The sequence below is a fragment of the Pygocentrus nattereri genome, chromosome 29 (assembly GCF_015220715.1).
Source record: "Pygocentrus nattereri isolate fPygNat1 chromosome 29, fPygNat1.pri, whole genome shotgun sequence".
Lineage (NCBI taxonomy): Eukaryota > Metazoa > Chordata > Actinopteri > Characiformes > Serrasalmidae > Pygocentrus > Pygocentrus nattereri.
The window spans coordinates 17,029,201-17,047,281 of record NC_051239.1 but is presented as its reverse complement, the minus strand read 5'-3'; the positions used below and the strand labels follow the sequence as shown (position 1 = coordinate 17,047,281).

The 18,081-nt window shown below is 39.6% G+C and overlaps 1 protein-coding gene and 1 pseudogene across 1 annotated transcript in view; one reads left to right on the top strand and one right to left on the bottom strand.

Moving 5' to 3' along the window:
- Positions 1 to 217: 217 nt before the first annotated feature.
- LOC108416323 lies at positions 218 to 3,367 on the top strand (annotated as a pseudogene).
- Positions 3,368 to 13,031: 9,664 nt separating this feature from the next.
- Positions 13,032 to 18,081, bottom strand: part of LOC119262786 (sialoadhesin-like) — a gene marked incomplete at its 3' end in the record, with an annotated part of 84,654 nt that continues 79,604 nt past the window's right edge. The window contains exons 8-9 of the mRNA XM_037536016.1: positions 13,123 to 13,194; positions 13,032 to 13,042 (exon numbers count right to left, since the gene is read on the bottom strand). Of these exons, the coding sequence (XP_037391913.1) occupies positions 13,032 to 13,042; positions 13,123 to 13,194 (83 nt within the window). The remainder of the gene's footprint in view (positions 13,043 to 13,122; positions 13,195 to 18,081) is intronic.

The window sequence follows — 18,081 nt, the reverse complement described above, 5'->3', positions numbered from 1 at the left end:
AAAGTGCTACGGGTGTGGAAAGAAGGGGCATCTACAGAAGATGTGCAAGTCGGTACCTCCCGGCAACCAGCGGCGGCAGGTTAAGGGGGGATGGAAACCAGAAAGGGCAACGGCAAAGCAAGAAAAAAGGCGGTATGCACATTACATGGAAGAGTCCCCTGATCCACAATCCAGTGAGGATGAGGTGTTTTTTATGCACAACATCAAAAGCTCAAAAATGACAAACGTTGACCCCATTACCACACAGTTAGACTTAAATGGACACTGTGTTGAATTCGAAGTGGATACAGGCTGTAGTGTTACCATCCTGACGAAGGCCGAATATGGCAAATTGTGGGCTGCTGGAAAGGCACAGGAACTGCAAAACTGCCCAACTACCCTGAAAACATACACAGGTGAAAAAGTCACAACCCTAGGGACAGCCAATGTAACCGTGACATACCAAAACAAAGCCAAGGACTTACCAGTTGTTGTGGTAGCAGGCACCGGACCAAACCTGCTAGGCCGTGCATGGCTCAGGGAGTTAGACATGAACTGTGTATATGTCAATAAGCTAGACCAGCCCCAACTAACTTTGCAGAATGTGCTTAAGCAGAACGAAGAGGTGTTCAAGGAGGAGCTCGGGACCTGGACAGGCCCGCCAGCCAAAATCTACATCAACGAGGATGTGGCACCAAAGTTCTACAAGCCCAGGCCCGTCCCCTACGCCATGCGAAAGAAAGTTGAAATGGAGCTGGAGAGGCTCACAGAGCAAGGAATCATAGAGCCAGCCAAGTTTTCAGAGTGGGCTGCACCAATCGTGCCGGTGCTAAAGCCTGACAATTCAGTGCGCATTTGTGGTGACTACAAGCTCACAGTAAACTTAGTCTCCAAGCTTGAGCAGTATCCAATACCAAAGTTGGAGGACTTATTCGAGAAGCTGACGGGAGGGGAGAAGTTCACAAAGCTAGACCTCAGTCACACCAACAAGTCACACTCGACGAGGCCTCAAAGTCGTATGTCACAATTAACACACACACAGGGCTCTTTCAGGTGAATCGCTTACCATTCGGCGTGTCCTCCAGTCCAGCCATCTTTCAGCGGATGATGGAAGGGGTGGTGGCAGGCATCCCGAACGTGGCAGTGTACCTTGATGACATCCTTTTGACGGGGCGGAGTGACCATGAGCACTTGGAGACACTGAATGCTGTCCTACAGCGGCTAAGAGAGGCAGGCCTTCGACTCAAGCGCAACAAGTGTGCTTTCCTGGAGAGGGAAGCAGAGTTCCTGGGGCACACCATGGATGCCTCGGGGCTCCATCCTCTGCCGAACAAGGTAAAAGTCATAGAGCAAGCACCCGCACCAAACAACATCACAGAGCTGAGAGCTTACTTAGGCCTACTCAACTACTACAACAGGTTCTTGCCAAACCTGTCAACACTGTTAGCTCCCTTGCACAAGCTGCTACATAAAGAGACCAAGTGGCACTGGCATGAGGAGCAGGAGAGAGCATTTGAGAAGTCTAAGAGACTCATGCAGTCTTCGGAAGTGTTAGTACATTATGACAGCCAGAAGGACTTGGTCCTGTCCTGTGAAGCATCGCCTTATGGGGTAGGGGCGTTGTTGTCACATTGCATGCCAGACGGGCAGGAGCGACCGATCGGCTTCATGTCAAGAACACTCACAGCGGCGGAAACAAACTACGCACAACTCGACAAAGAAGGGCTGGCGGTGATGTTTGGCATACAGTGGTTTCACAAGTACTTATACGGGAGGAAGTTTGTCATTTGCACTGACCACAAACCCCTACTGTCACTCTTCAACGAGATGAAAGCAGTGCCACAGATGGCATCCCCTCGCATCCAACGATGGGCCGTGACCTTGAGAGCCTACGAGTACGAGATCATGTATAAGCCAGGCAAACACCACAGCAACGCAGACGCTCTGAGCCGACTCCCTCTGCCACAGTCGTCCACCAAGAGAGAGCAGGAGGAGTGTGTACTGATGATGAAAGAGGTGACGCTTGTGTCAGCCAAAGACATGAGCCAGTGGACACGCAAAGACCCTGTGCTGTCACGAGTGTGCCAGTTCATCCAGCAGGGTTGGCCAGCACAACACACAGACCCAGCATTCCAGCCTTATGCCGTGAGGAAGACGGAGTTAAGTGTGCAAGATGGTTGTGTGTTGTGGGGGTCACGGGTGGTGGTACCTCCACCAGGTCGTGAAGCACTTCTAGGCCAATTACACCATGGTCACCCTGGCATCAGCAGAATGAAGGCCTTAGTCCGCAGCTACTTCTGGTGGCCAAAGTTAGATGCTGACATAGAAGTAGTAGTGAAGAGATGTAGCACTTGCCGAGAACATCGCAACGTACCAGCTTCAGCACCACTTCACCCATGGGAGTGGCCCAGCAAACCATGGCAAAAGTTACACATCGATTATGCAGGACCTTTTATGGGTCACATGTTCTTGATCGTGATGGATGCATACTCTAAATGGATGGACGCTTACCCAGTACACTCAGCAACCTCAGCCAACACAATTGAATGTCTACGGAAGAGTTTCAGCAAACAAGGATTACCTGAGATGATCGTGTCAGACAACGGCTCATGCTTTGTCAGTGCAGAGTTCCAACAGTTCCTCAGTAAAAATGGAATCGAACACATCACCTCAGCTCCTTACCAGCCTTCCTCGAACGGCTGTGCGGAAAGGGCAGTCCAGACATTCAAGTCCATGATGAAGAAAGTAGGTGAGGGCACCATCCACACCAAGGTATCGCGAGTTTAGTTACCGCATAAAACCGCAGTCCACCACAGGGTGGTCACCTGCTGAAATGTTGCAAGGGAGACAATTACGATCCACATTAGATATAGGACATCCAGATCTCAGAGCCAAAGTGGAGCGAAAACAGTACAGTCAAAAGAAACATCATGACAAACACAGACAAGAGAGAAGTTTTCAAGTAGGTGATGCAGTAATCACACGCAACTTCAGTTATGGGCCTAAATGGATTCCCGGTTTCGTCACCAAAGTCACAGGACCAGTGTCTTACAAGGTCATGTTAGGAGATGGAACTGTTGTGCGCAGGCATGTGGACCAGACTCTGGCAAGGCCTGAGGACAGAGTTTTCAAAGAACCCGAAACCTCAGAACCACCCACAGTGCCTGTGTCATTCCCTGACCCTGCTGCTGTCATCGCGAAGCCGGTAGCAGTGGGACAAATCTGTATTCCAGAGGGACCTCTGCAAGACAACACAACACCACCGATTTCAAGCATTCCATCCCCAGTTGCAGTGAACGAAACGCCACCCCAACAATCAGCTGCACCTGTTCGACGGTCCCAAAGGACTGTGTCTAAACCTGCTTACCTGAATGATTATGTGGAATAATAATAATAACACATACACACACACACACACAAAAGGGTGTAGGCGGATCGCTGCCCTACTTTAAAAAAAAAAAAAAAAAATTGTAATGACAATTGTAATGGTTGTAACATTGTTATGTTGTAATGGTTAGGGTAATTTTTCTTAACTGGTGTTATACTATAGTTGGTATAAAATACTTAGTGGCACTACAAACAAGTTAATGTGGTTTGTTTGGTAAGGTTACAGAAGAATTCAGTAATTTGTGCGTTATGTGTTAAGAAGGGAAAAGTAATAGCTTAAGGGGAGAGGAATGTAGTAAATAGGATTGCAGAACATAATATGTCCACCAGGTGGAACCCTACCTCTTTAGTAACCCATTCAGGGAGTTTCCTTACAATGTTCAGTGGTGCTTTCTAAATGCCGATATCGATTTATCTGCAACTCATATGAATATCAAAACGCCAAATTATCAGTTGGGTTCCAGTGCAGCTTTAATGGTGGAAATACAGTGAGAAAGTCGCCACACTCACCTGATACAGTCAGTGTAACAGCTGCACTGGTGTGTGTGTAGATCCGGCCTGTTGACTGTGTTCCCTTACAGGTATAATCACCTGCATGAGTCTGATCAACATTAGAGATTTCATATTTCTTCCTTTGAGCATCTCTGAGAAGATTATTATTCTTATACCATTCATAATTCCAGTCATCTCCACTTTCTATTTCACATGTCAGAGTGACTCTCTCTCTGATGAACACATGACCAGCTGGCTGGACGTTCACTGTAGCTTTTGGTCTCTCTGTTCAAAGATGATTAATACTTTTAAAACTTATTCACTTTCTCTGAAAACGCACGACAGCATTTAAAAACATTCTCTCTGTTAGTTTACAGAGAGAATTTTATTCCAGATGTGTTTCTAAGTCAATCACTATATCTCTTCTGCGTCTTCCACTTTCTGGCTTTAGACAAACTCTAACAAACCTTTATAAATGTGTCCAAAACTGTCACACAAGTTTATACAGTTTCCTCTTAAGTGCCCCTTTCCAGTCCTTCATCACCACCAACACATAATTTACTGACAAACAAATTTGTCGCTTTTCAATCAACTTCACTTTTTTGATTGCTGAATATGTCACTGATTTTAATCTTGTACACCTGCGGTTCTCATCTCTGCTTCTGGAGAACCACCTACCCTGCACACATTGCTGTTTTCACTACTCCCAGCAAACCTGATCCAACTAAATTCATTAGCAGGTCCTTCCTCATGTTTATTCCTTATTACATGTCAGATGAGCTGAAGCTCGTAAGGCTCTTCCACCTATTAGCACCTCATACTAAATGTTTCTTAGATTAACTATGACTGGTTTGTTATATAACATTGGCATGAATGCAAGTAAAGAAAAAAACAGGACAAGTTCTGTAAAAATAACATTGTTTGGCTGTGAAGTTGGTTTTTGTGCAGGTTTGATGTAAAAGAAATCTGATGCTTGACTTCTTCCTGCACTTCAGTCATTGTGTGGGTTTCTTAAATTCCTTCAGCAGCACCTGATTTAACCTAAGGACAGACTGATTAGATAAACAGGGTACTGGATGGTAATGGTAAATACTGGACTTCCTGCAGGAGAGATCTGAGAAATAGTCCAGTTAACACATCATGTCATAACTGACGGGTCATTTGTTTAACTGTATTTATCCTACTGTTAGTGATTTGGGGAAAAAACAAACACTTACCACCCAAATAACACGCCATATCATTTTCTCTGATGCCTGTGACTTTTACACTGCACTGTATATAGTACAATATTATTCTTCTTTACAATAAGATGTGATTCCACGCTTTAAAACTGTATATCATGTGATATAAAATACATGGTGCACTCAGAGAATAAAACACTAGAAACAATTACTGTAGAACAGGATGTCCAGCGTCTAATCCTGGCCCTGGAGATCTGCCATCCGTGAGAGTTTAACTCCAGCCCCTGTCTAACATACTTAATGAAGGCTTTCATAGACATTTGAATAATAAAGCCAGGTGTGTTGGACCTGAACTCTCAAGGGTGGAAGTTCACGACACCCATGATCTACAGCAATTATTGTTTCATTATGTTTATTCTCTGAATTCACCATAATGCTTAATTTTCATTTAAATCACTGAAACTTTCTCTGGAGGACCAAACCTCTGGATCCTGAACAAGACGTAGTTTTCTAACGTTGTTCTGAGTATTTTCACTGCTTATGATACTGCATGGACTTTTAACTGACTCATACTTTAGACTGATTTCCTTTGATTTGAGTGACCCTACAGCTTAATTATGTTTATTTTATTCAAATGCATGATCGCAAGAGACGTTCAGTCTTATTTGCGTCTATCAAATGTAGGCGTGTGGCTAAAATAAGGTTCTGCCTATTACCTAAACCTGTGTTTCTGTAGTGACGTGACGTGGGGCACCAGTTTTTAATTCAATCTTACTCTTATGATTACATTAAATTATTACATTAAATTTGTCATTACATTAAAAATAAAATACATCAAATTACATTAAAAGTAAACTACATTTCCACAAGGTGAAATTTGGGGCTTTGGATTTGGGACAGACACCGACTGATAGACAGTACAGTATAAATGATGATTTTGTATGTATTGAGATTATTTCTGTCTTAATGAATAGATTTGGTTTAAATAGATCATAAATATTCCCTGTAAATATCTAAGATCTAAATGTTATTTCTTCTTCTTCTGCTTCCTCTTCTTCTTCTTCTTCTTCCTCTTCTTCTTCTTCACCTTCTCCTTCTTCCTCTCCTTCCTCTTCTTCCTCTTCTTCTTCTTCCTCTTCTTCTTCTTCTTCCACTTCTTCTTCTTCTCCTTCCTCTTCATCTTCTGCTTCTTCTTCTTCTTCCTCTTCTTCTTCTTCTTCCTCCTCTTCTTCTTCTTTTTATTGTATATTATTCTTATTATTATTATCAGTACAAATAGTAGTGGTAGTAGTGTTTTACTGTAGAGCTGTGTTTCGAGTTATGTCAGTAGGATGGTCCATATATACATGTATTTAGAGATATGATGATATAATTATGGAGGTTTTTCATTTTAAATAATTTATTTTCCCCATAAACGAAAGCTGTAACCACATTATGACCGCGCCTATAAAGAAATCCAGGAATCCAGGCTGTGTTCAGCCGTGCAGCTCACTGAGGCTCTGACTGCTCGTGTTATGGATTTACATAGAAAACAATTTTTCGCTCAATTTCACAGCTGAACTCCAAATAACTGAGCTAACATGACATTTTACAAAAAAAAGTAATAATAAATTCCATTGACATCAGTATAATTATTATTATTATTAGTAGTAGTAGTAGTATTGTTATTATTATTATAGTCGTTATAAATGCTGTATTATCACAATTCAACAGAATGATATTTAGTAGTAATGCAGCTCTGCACTTTAAACTCTTCATGATTACAAAGTGAGAAAGACGTCACACTCACCTGATACAGTCAGTGTAACAGCTGCACTGGTGTGTGTGTAGATTCGGCCTGTTGACTGTGTTCCCTTACAGGTATAATCACCTGCATGAGTCTGATCAACATTAGAGATTTCATATTTCTTCCTTTGAGCGTCTCTGAGAAGATTATTATTCTTATACCATTCATAATTCCAGTCATCTCCACTTTCTATTCCACATGTCAGAGTGACTCTCTCTCTGATGAACACATGACCAGCTGGCTGGACGTTCACTGTAGCTTTTGGTCTCTCTGTTCAAAGATGATAAATCCTTTTAAAATATCTACTTACTGAACATTCATTAAATTCTAAATCTTCATGGATGTAGTGGAATGAGTGATTTGTTCTTCCACTTATTCTAAATTGAAGTAATTTGTAAAAGCAAACAGAAAGCATGACATACCTCTCACTGTAATCTTGACTTTATCACTGTAAAATACAGTCTGTAAATCTTTAATCACTACACAGTCGTACTCTGCTTCTCCTGGATCAGACTCAGTAACACTGATTGTTTTCAGACGATCTAAATGTTTTAAATTCTGACTGTTTTTCCTCCAGTAAATCTCCCATCCATCACCCTGCGGCGGCTCACAGCTCAGAGTAACTGCGTCTCCAGTGTAGACTGAGCTCTGAGGATCCACTGTCAGTTTAAGTTGTTCTGTTGGTGGGAAATGATGAGCAGAGCTGCTTTTCTCAGTATAAGAAGTAGTTTAATCATCTTAAACACAATGAGCCTAATGAGTTTAATGTGTCTGTGTTCTATTAATGTTTCAGTGCAGCCAGATTGGACTTTAATCTACAATAATAAGTCAATATTTAAAAGTCTAAATTAATTAATGAATGTGCTGATCTCTCATTTACAGTGGATGTGTTATCATGTATGATTTTACTGAATTGGGCTGTTTGTTAAAGTCATTTATTAAAAATAAATGATATTATATGCAAATTTCCATGAACTCAAATAAAACACTGCAGTAGATTTTCATGTAATGGTTCACCTTGAGTTTGTCCACAGTGGATCAGCACTAAAGTAGGAGAGACACAGAGAACATGATGCATTAGTGTGAAATATTCACTACACTGTAAAACTGATGAGTGAAGTGAAAGAGTTTGATGATTCGATCTGTCTCTGTTCAACCCAGCTAGGAGGTGAAGGAGAGGTAGAAGAGTCGCGCACTGTTAAGGCCGAGGCAGCGTGAGTTTCATACACGTTTACTGTCTTTATTTCTCTCCAGTCTGTGATCTCTACACAACAAATTGGAAGAATTACTTCTGCTTAACCAAACCAACAAGGACTTCTGAACCATATCTGCCCTCTGCTTCACAGAGACCTGTCTGTCTGATCTGACCCCAGACATTGTGCTGCTCCTCCAGGCGTCCAGCTGCGCAGAGCAGACAGAGACGCACAGCTCAGCGACAAAACCAAAGGAATCAGCTTCTACATCAACAAGCGCTGGTGTAAAAATGTCGTAGTGCTGTTAAAACCACTCACTCCTCATCTAGAGTCACTTCACATTAACTGTAAACTGTTCTGCTCTCACAGAGAGTTTTCTTTACCAGCGCAAATCTAACTGACCACATGTTCAAGTACAGCACATCATGTGTGCCACAAGAGAAGGAAATGTTTTGGATCTTTATTAAATCACTGTTAAAATGTCCCACACACAGCTTTCTGTCTCTCAGCACAGTCTCAGTCACATTAAACAGCAGGACCTTAAACGTTTTCAGCAGACGCAAAGTAAGAAAAGCTCCAGGTCCAGACGGCGTCTGTCCATCCTTCCCTAAAGCACTGCTCTGACCAACTAGTGTCCATTTTCACCAACATCAATAAATCACTGGACCTTTTCTCTGTTACCATGTGTTTCACAACATTTAGCATTATTCTTTACTGGAGGAGGATTATAATCTTAATATGCTAATTATTAATGGTAATAATAATTATTAATGTTAACATACCACTAACTTCAAGACTAATGGTTTATAGTGCACACTTGTATGTGACGTCTCAGCTACATTGATTTTCTGTCCTGCACTAGTAGCTCAGAAAACTATACTGCTTTTGTGGAAAGAGCCACAAACACCTTCTTTACATGCGTGGATTTTATCTCATTCTTTTAACCCAGAATGTAAACTACACTATGAAATGTGGAACAAAGCTGTACAGAACAATTACAGTACAGTTACACTACAAAATACATATTTAAATACAAATAAGCAACAGCAATATAAAGATAATCTTTACTTACAGAGCATCAGAGAGAGCAGACTGAGCTCCATACTGCCCCAGTAATGACTGACTGAACAAGGACCTGAACACCTCCCCTTTACTCAGAGAGAGAGAGAGAGAGAGAGAGAGAGAGAGAGAGAGAGAGATAGAGAGAGAGAGTGAGAGAGAGTGAGAGAGAGACAGAGAGAGAGAGAGAGACAGAGAGAGAGAGAGATCTTGTGTTCTGCCTTAATGTTTTTTGTGTTCGGCCTTAATCTTACAAACCCAAGTTCTTCTGTAAAATACTAAGGACTTGATGTTTAAATCTGCTTTGACCTGTATTTCATTGAAATTAAACAGTTCAAAGAGAACATATAATGTTCTACTTTATCAGCTTCATTGTTTTTTAACATATGAAATTGATCCCTGCAATAAAATACAACGGCAAAACACTGACAGACTGATGTTTAATGAGCACCGTCTATCGCTGCATCCACAAATGCAAGTTTAGACTGTACTGTGCACCGTGGAAGTCATTTCTCAGCAACATCTGAAAGGCTGCTGAATTCTCTGGGTTCAAACTCATCTAAAATGAACTAGTGCACAGTGGAAATGTGTTTTGTGGTCTGACAAGTCAAACCTCTAGATTATTTATAGAAATAATGAACATTGTTTTCTCTGGGTCAAAGAAAAAAAGGACTATTGTTACCAGCGTAAAGTTCAAACATCAGCGTCTGTTGTGGTGGGTGTGTGGGAGGTGGTATTAGTGGGTAACTGGCACATCTGTGAATAAATGAAGTATGAATGAGAGCAGAAAGGTGTGGAGTAAATAACACCTGAAGGTACGAGTCTTCAGACCACAGGGGAAAGAACTGAGCGTGAGAACTGACTGCAGTGCAGAGTCCAGGGAAAACTTCAGTCCAGACATCAAAGCAGAGAGACCCAGCATTACAAGACTACTTAGATTGTAAGGACGGACATGTCGAGAGCCTGAAAGATGAAGATCAGTATGATTGTAAATACGTGAATAAAAGATTATCTTGTAATAAATAGGAATTCATAGCTTGTAAAAGATGCAGTGAGTGTGACCTAAAAACATCATTAGGCTTCAGTTCTTATTTGGTTGATGTTGTTATTACTGCAGTTTTACCAGAATAAAAGTCACAAGACCACAAACACGTCTCTAACTCTTCTCTGTTCTCAGGCCTCTGAGACTGAGTTTGGTGGATAAAGTGAACAAACATTCTACTCATATACTATAAATATATATGATCAGTGAGATGTTCCCACAGTTTTGTATATGTGTGAGTGAGGTTTTCTGTCTGCTGCTAAATAATAACTGGTTAAAAGAACATTTTGACAAGACTACAACTCACCCTTTCACAGTCTAATGAATTTGATTAATATCTGTTCACATGATTAATTATTATAGATGATTGAGGACTGAAGTCTTTCCCATAATTATCTGATCATTGTTAAAGTCACTGTTTCATCTGCCTGTTTCTCCATTATCCAGAGCGCTGACTGTGAGAACTGACTGACTGATATGTCCAAGACGTTGGTGTGATGTTCTTATAAGATAATCGTTTCCCCTCATGTTATAAGATCAAACAATAGATTACAGGCCAATCTAGTAAAGTTAGCTGAGGTTAAAATAGATGATTCACACTTTATATTAACTGCAAACATCAAGCCTCATATAATCGATTATGGCTTTTAGTGATGTGGTTGGTGGTTTGTGTTAATGCAGTAATAGTGAGGTGATGAATAGCTAAGAATTCTCATGGTGGTGTGACCACCTTCATTAAAAACAAAGGTCTCGAGTTTGTGATGCTGCATTTTGTCTGGTGTTTGATACTAAATCTGATGTAATTTGTCCACATCAGTTAAGAGGGAACTCAGCTGTGATTCTGATTTCATGGAATTTTAACCGGCTTATAGGGTCCATGACTACCAGTAGCCCTAGGGTCCACGAGCAGGTTCCTCTGTGTACATGTCAAGCTGTGAGTGATCTATTATGGGTTTTGTGGTCTGGTTCTGGGTTTAGTTTAGTGCAGTGATGGTAAAATGCTGTGTGATGAGCTGGGCTTAGACAGAACTTTCATAATAGAGAACAAAATGTAATTTTCTGTTTTAAGATTTTAATCCTTTGTTTCTGAGCAAACCTCAACATTAAAATAAGAGAATTACTATCATACTTACAGAGTTTAAACACAACAACTGTAACACTTTTCAGTTCCCAGAAATCATTAGGTCTTTTCTGAGGGCCTAGAAGGCTTGAAGTTTCCCCTGGGAAAATTAATGCTTGATCAAAGCTAATATCTGTCTCTAAATAAAGAACAGAACATAAGGGGTGCTGTGCTTAGAAAATGTTTATTTGTGTTAATTCCAGACATCAGCAAAATGAATAAAAATATAGCTTTTATTACACTGATTGATTTCTTAAGCTAATTAAAGAAAACAAAATAATGTTTAATTTCATAAAACATAACATGATTATAAATGAAACTTTAACTGCTTTATAAAAGATCAACAGGTTAGAAAACACTAAGAATGAGAATATCAGAACAAATGACCGCACTGTATTTCATCATTATATATATGAATATGATTTAGTTTGGTTAGACATAAGGACAATATAAAATATCTAAAATGAAAAAAAATTAAAGTACATTAAGCATCAAAACTCATTGTGTGACTGTCTTACATTATTATGTCTGACATTGTGCTAGTATGTCTTAATATTACGTTTAATATTGCTATGATAAATACTGTCTGTAGGTGTACAGTGTATTATTACTCATAACAGAGAGTATTAAACTCCATTTAAGAAGACTGCAGTGTAGCACGTCCTGCAAAATAACAATCTAATAAAATAAAATAACTGAGCTATAAGCAGTGCAAAAACAGATGAGAGGAAACTGTACAGCAAATAAAAGTTCCTCAGCAGAGACAGATGGTATATTGATAGATATATATGGTACAGATATTGAGGGTACAGCTTCAGATTACACTCTACTAGCTAACTAACTCATTTTACTAGCTAATACACCCAGATATTATCATCAAAGCCGAGTTCAGAATATCTGATTATTCCTGAACTCAGAGTCAGAGTTAGAAAAGTACATTAATACACCAACGAGAAAAAGTGACTCTTCTCACTTCCTCAGTATAAAACACTAACAGAGCGTTTGTTACTGTAAGATATACAGATATTAAAGATGATTCTGACAGTCTAAATGTGTTCAGATCCTCGTCTGTCTGCACTCCTTAAAACCCAACCAGGAGTTTCTGGAAATGCTTACTTTCTGTCCTGCGACAGCAGCAGCAGCAGTTTTCTTCACAGACCTACAAGAGAAAAGCACCTAATGACTTTTATATTTTAGTGTGTTTGACAGGTGGTAGGTGATAATTTATTAATTAAAGTAATTTTGTATTAAACAGTAACATAAACTAATGAAACTAATCATGACTGTTGTCTAAACAGGCTGATGAAGGAAACATGGTCTGATAGTGTTCCTGGTTTTAATCAGCGACTTTAAAAAAGTGCGTATCTCCTGAGACACGTCGCCAGATTAGAGGTAGAAAGTCGGTCAAGTGTCGTGTTCACAATGTAGTTTCAAACAGGAGGACATGATATTAAAACACAAAGAGGAACCAGAGAGAGCTCAGACCCTCTGAAATAGACTTACACTCACAGGAACTACACTGTTAGAAATAAAGGTTCTGTGCAGGAACATTTTCATTAATCAAGGTACGAACAAGGTAAAGGTTCCCTTAAAGGTACAGCAGTGGTTTTAAGGTCCAGCTGTGAACCTTAAATTAGTTTCTCTCTGTGGAAAAGTATGATGTACAATGAGATGTACTAGGTGCTGAGATGTTTTGAAGAACATTAAAGTACATGAGGTCATTCATACCTTCACTGTGGTAGTTGAAATGTTTCATCTCAATTTGGGAATAAGCCACATCATTTGGTCTCCTTGCTCCTTCATCTGATACAGAAATAATTTAGATTATATCAAAGACAGTTAAAGAGAAAATATATCTGTTACTGTAGAGATGCAGTTCTTACCGCTTCCTCTGTAGCTGTTTGTAGTCATAATCTCAGCGTAAGTGTCATCACTGGGCTGAGCTGCAGAATCACCTGGAACAGAAGAAGTTACTCATCAGAGACGCCACTGTGTTCTCACATCATCACAGACACCTCACTTATAAACAAGTATTAATGAACAAGAGGAAATTTAGTCGCATTCCTGTTAAATATGAAATCAATAATCCATAAATGTGATCACTGCTTATTACAGAGTGAATGAGATCTTTTACTGAAACAGTGTAACTGCTATAAAAACTAAATGCTACTGATTATGTTAGTCATGCAAACTGAGCAGCCTGCAGTGGTGGGTTTCCTGAGAGAGACCCCCCAGACCCTGACAGACTCTGGCTTTGATTGGTGTTCTGCTGATTTCCAGTAGAGGGAGACAGAGATACATCTTTGAATAAGAGATTCAAACTATACTTCTATATCAGCGCCAGTACAAACAGCACAGCTCACAGAAATCTGTCTTTACTCAGCTGCATAAACTCATACAGGACAGAGGAAGTGTGTCTTCAAACCTTTGCTCTTCTTGTAACAGCAAATCAGGCCCAGTACGATGATGAGGAGCAAGATTAGACTCAGTCCCACTGACACTCCGACTATTACTACTACTGTTACACCAGAACCTGAAGCTGCAGAAGAAACAATGAATTATTACAGTTTGTGATCTATAGAGTTAAAGAATGAATCAGATAACATGAAACTGTTCTCACCTCTGACTGAGAGCCAGCTCTGTGGTGACTCTCCTCTCTCTGGGTGTTTACAGTGGTAGAGACCTTCATCTGACTTTGAGACAGTACGGATGATCATCTCTCCTGTCGTCTGGGTCTGGAGCAGTGATCCATCTTTATAGAAATCAGCTGTGAGGTTTGAGGGCTTTGTGGAGCGAAATAAACAGCGGAGAGTCAGAGAATCTCCCTCAGTCACAGAATGGACAGGAATGTCCAGAATCACATCACCATCTGTAGGAGAGAGAAAGTGATACAGAGTGAAGTAACAACTTCTTAGATTTACATTTGAACTAGAAACTGCACTTTAGAGTTCGAGATCAGGTTGGTAATTCACTAAGAATCAAAAGGAAACACTAAAGTCCTGTTTTGATAAGAAACAATAAAAATAATCAACTCTGATGGGACACAATGTAACTACTTAGGTATTTAATCAAAGATTAATTAGAGTTCATTAATAAGTACATTCATATAGACCCATCACTCTCTCACTGACTATACACAAGATTATTTATAGAAGTTTTTAATATTTAATACTTTTCTTGGGCTGACAGTTGCTTTAAAATATAAACAAAAAAGCAGCTAACAGGTAAAATATAATACAGACACACAAAAGTGAAACATTTAAAACATGTTAAGGTTATCCAGGATAAAGGATATCCAGGATAAAGGATGTTTAGGATAATGGATGTTTAGTATAAAGGATATCCAGGATAAAGGATGTTCAGGATAAAGGATATCCAGGATAAAGGGTGTTTAGGATAAAGGATATCCAGGATAAAGGATGTTTAGGATAAAGGATATCCAGGATAAAGGATGTTCAGGATAAAGGATATCCAGGATAAAGGATGTTCAGGATAAAGGATATCCAGGATAAAGGATGTCCAGAAACAGATTTTTTCATATCTGAAGCAAACCTAGGGCTTGATTTTCTTTGATCTCTCCCAGGTGGAGGCTCTAAGTGATTATCTGATGGAGACAGTTTGGGTGGTCTGTTAGATGATGCACGGTTGCCCCATTTTCTCTTGATCTTTAAGAATTTTTTAACCTCCAGTTCTGGAAACTCTTGTTTTTTGTTTCTCTTCTTTGACTGTCTCTTTTGAAAGTGTATGATCTTATATCTAAACTTCATGGCCTCATGAGAAAGTTTGTCATCATGAAAGGAATGAACCCTTCCATCTTTTCATCTGTTGGGATTTGTGCAGCTGAAACTTGGACAGGAAGCCTGTCTCTGTTGAACTTGCTGAGACCAAACACCAAATGAAGCATTTCTTCTCTGCAGACCTTTGGTGCACACGGCAGATGACGTTCTGATGCTATTTTGATACTTGTAACGTGTTTTTTCATCTTTACACAAGCGGTTACATCAGAAATTCTACAACAGATTTTTTAACTGCAGCAAAGCAAAAAAAATATATAGTGGTTTAAACTTTGTGGACACCCTACTAGAAAAATGAGCATAGACCAGTAAATCAAGCTTACATTGTTTTTAATGTTGGTGTCAGGATTAGCAGCAATGCTTTCAGATATGCTGATCACCACCAGAACAGTTGTGTTCTGCTGATATCGAGCACCAGACCAGCATGAACCAGCTTAGACAAGTGTGGGAGTCATGCTGGTCTTATTTATTTATCTTTTTAGTTTGTTTGTTTGTATTTTTGGGGGTTTTATCCCCCAGCATGGAGACCCCACTGAGAGCTCAGTGTTAATTAACCATTAACAGACAGACATATGCTGGCTCTTGGTTAAGCTAAACCTTATAGCTTACTGTATTTACTAAACATCATTTTAATATGAGAAAAAAAGTTATAAAGCAATATTAAAGTCAATTAGCTGCTGATAGTAAGCTTGATAAATCAGTCAGAACTGTATGATGAACTGTATGGTGCACACATTTGTGATTAAAACGTGTAAAAACAAATATTAAGCCACTCGTACATTTGCCACCCTGTGTATTGTTTCTTTAATGTGTACAAGTTCTCTTTAACACTTAACATCGCTATGATTAGCTTTAGTGTTAGCTTCAACATTCATTTGAAGAGGCATCTTTTTAATAATAAATGTTTTCAAAGCTTTTCTTCTGTGCTTCTAATTTTCCTTCATACTATTGAACTGTTTAGTCTTTTCCCAGATAGCTTTGTGCTCAGAGTTTGTTAAACGTAGTAACAAGTAAAATTAGAGGTGGGACTCAGAATTTTGCTCTCTGTCAATTAGTGCAGCTGTAGAGAAAGAAATCGCCTCTATCGAAAGTTCATGTAAAAGAAACGCCCCCCCCCCCTTTTTTTTTTTTAATTTGTCCTATAAGGTGTTCTGCCATCTAACCAGGAGTTGGCGGTCTACTCCCTTGTGCATTACCTGGAGAAACACTAGTTTCAAGCTCACTGAACTCACTAAGTCATCAGTAAGTTTTTAAAGAGAAACTGGCTGATACGTAGTAGATGATGTGTTTGTAGTTGTAATGCACTTTAAATTCTTATAGACAGAAATACAGTGAGAAAGACGCCACACTCACCTGATACAGTCAGTGTAACAGCTGCACTGGTGTGTGTGTAGATTCGGCCTGTTGACTGTGTTCCCTTACAGGTATAATCACCTGCATGAGTCTGATCAACATTAGAGATTTCATATTTCTTCCTTTGAGCATCTCTGAGAAGATTATTATTCTTATACCATTCATAATTCCAGTCATCTCCACTTTCTATTTCACATGTCAGAGTGACTCTCTCTCTGATGAACACATGACCAGCTGGCTGGACGTTCACTGTAGCTTTTGGTCTCTCTGTTCAAAGATGATAAATGCTTTTAGAGCTTATTCACTCTCTCTGAACATGCATGACAGTATTTAACATTTGTTTAATTCCAGATGTGTTTAGAACGATCACTACTGCTCTTCTTCATCCTCGATTTTCTGGCTATGGACAAACTTAACACTTAACACTTCACACAAAAGTGAACTATTGCCATCAGCTGATTTTTCCAGTGTTGCCAGTGTAAAGAGAATTTAACTGATCATCATCTGTCACGTCTTAGGTTAATACAGTTGGATGATATTCTTATAGCAGTAATGCACGTCTCCACGTTTAACTGTTAAAGATACACTATGTAAGTTTTGGGGATTTGGAGACCTCTTTGGTGAAAATGTGTAATTACACCCAACATGAGGAACAGTAGTTTGTAACATTAGTTGTGCTATGAAACCCCTGAGGGAACGAATCTGAAGACTGTGCTCATTGAAAGAGCATTCAAGGAGAACTCAGTCAGAACTTGGTGAAGGACGTGTCTTACGGGGACGTAAGTGATCGATCTACTACTGTTGTAATATCTTCTTCAGTATAATGTTGTTTTGTATTTGAGACCTAAACATCGATTCAGACCTTCATTGAGAGACTATTTATGTGACATTAATAAACATGAAAAACCCATGAAAAGTTTCCAACCCCTCCAAACTTTTAGGCGTTACTGGGTGACTTACAGCAGAACACGAACACTGTATTTTAGTATGTTTTTTTCCCATTACTTATTTCTGTTGTAATACAAAAACTTACACAGAGCAGCTTTAAGGAAGGAAAATATGTGAGAAAGACGCCAAACTCACCTGATACAGTCAGTGTAACAGCTGCACTGGTGTGTGTGTAGATCCGGCCTGTTGACTGTGTTCCCTTACAGGTATAATCACCTGCATGAGTCTGATCAACATTAGAGATTTCATATTTCTTCCTTTGAGCATCTCTGAGAAGATTATTATTCTTATACCATTCATAATTCCAGTCATCTCCACTTTCTATTCCACATGTCAGAGTGACTCTCTCTCTGATGAACACATGACCAGCTGGTTGGACGTTCACTGTAGCTTTTGGTCTCTCTGTTCAAAGATGATAAGTACGTTTAAACTTATACACTCTGAACATGCATTACAGTATTCAAAAAACATTTCCTCTCTTTTATTTTACAGAGAGAATTTTATTCTAGATGGGTTTTTAGATGAATCACTGCTGCTCTGCTGCACCTTCCTCTTTCTGGCTGTGGATAAACAAAGACAAAGACAAAAGCCAACTACTGCCATCAGCTCATGTTTTTAGTGTTGATGAGATGAGCTACATGAACTGATTAAGGCTTAAGACACAGTGGGCTGGATGTATTAAGCTTACTGCACTGAATTCAGATGCAAGTCAGATGCATTCTGCCTGTGTGTTGTGTATGAAGCCTT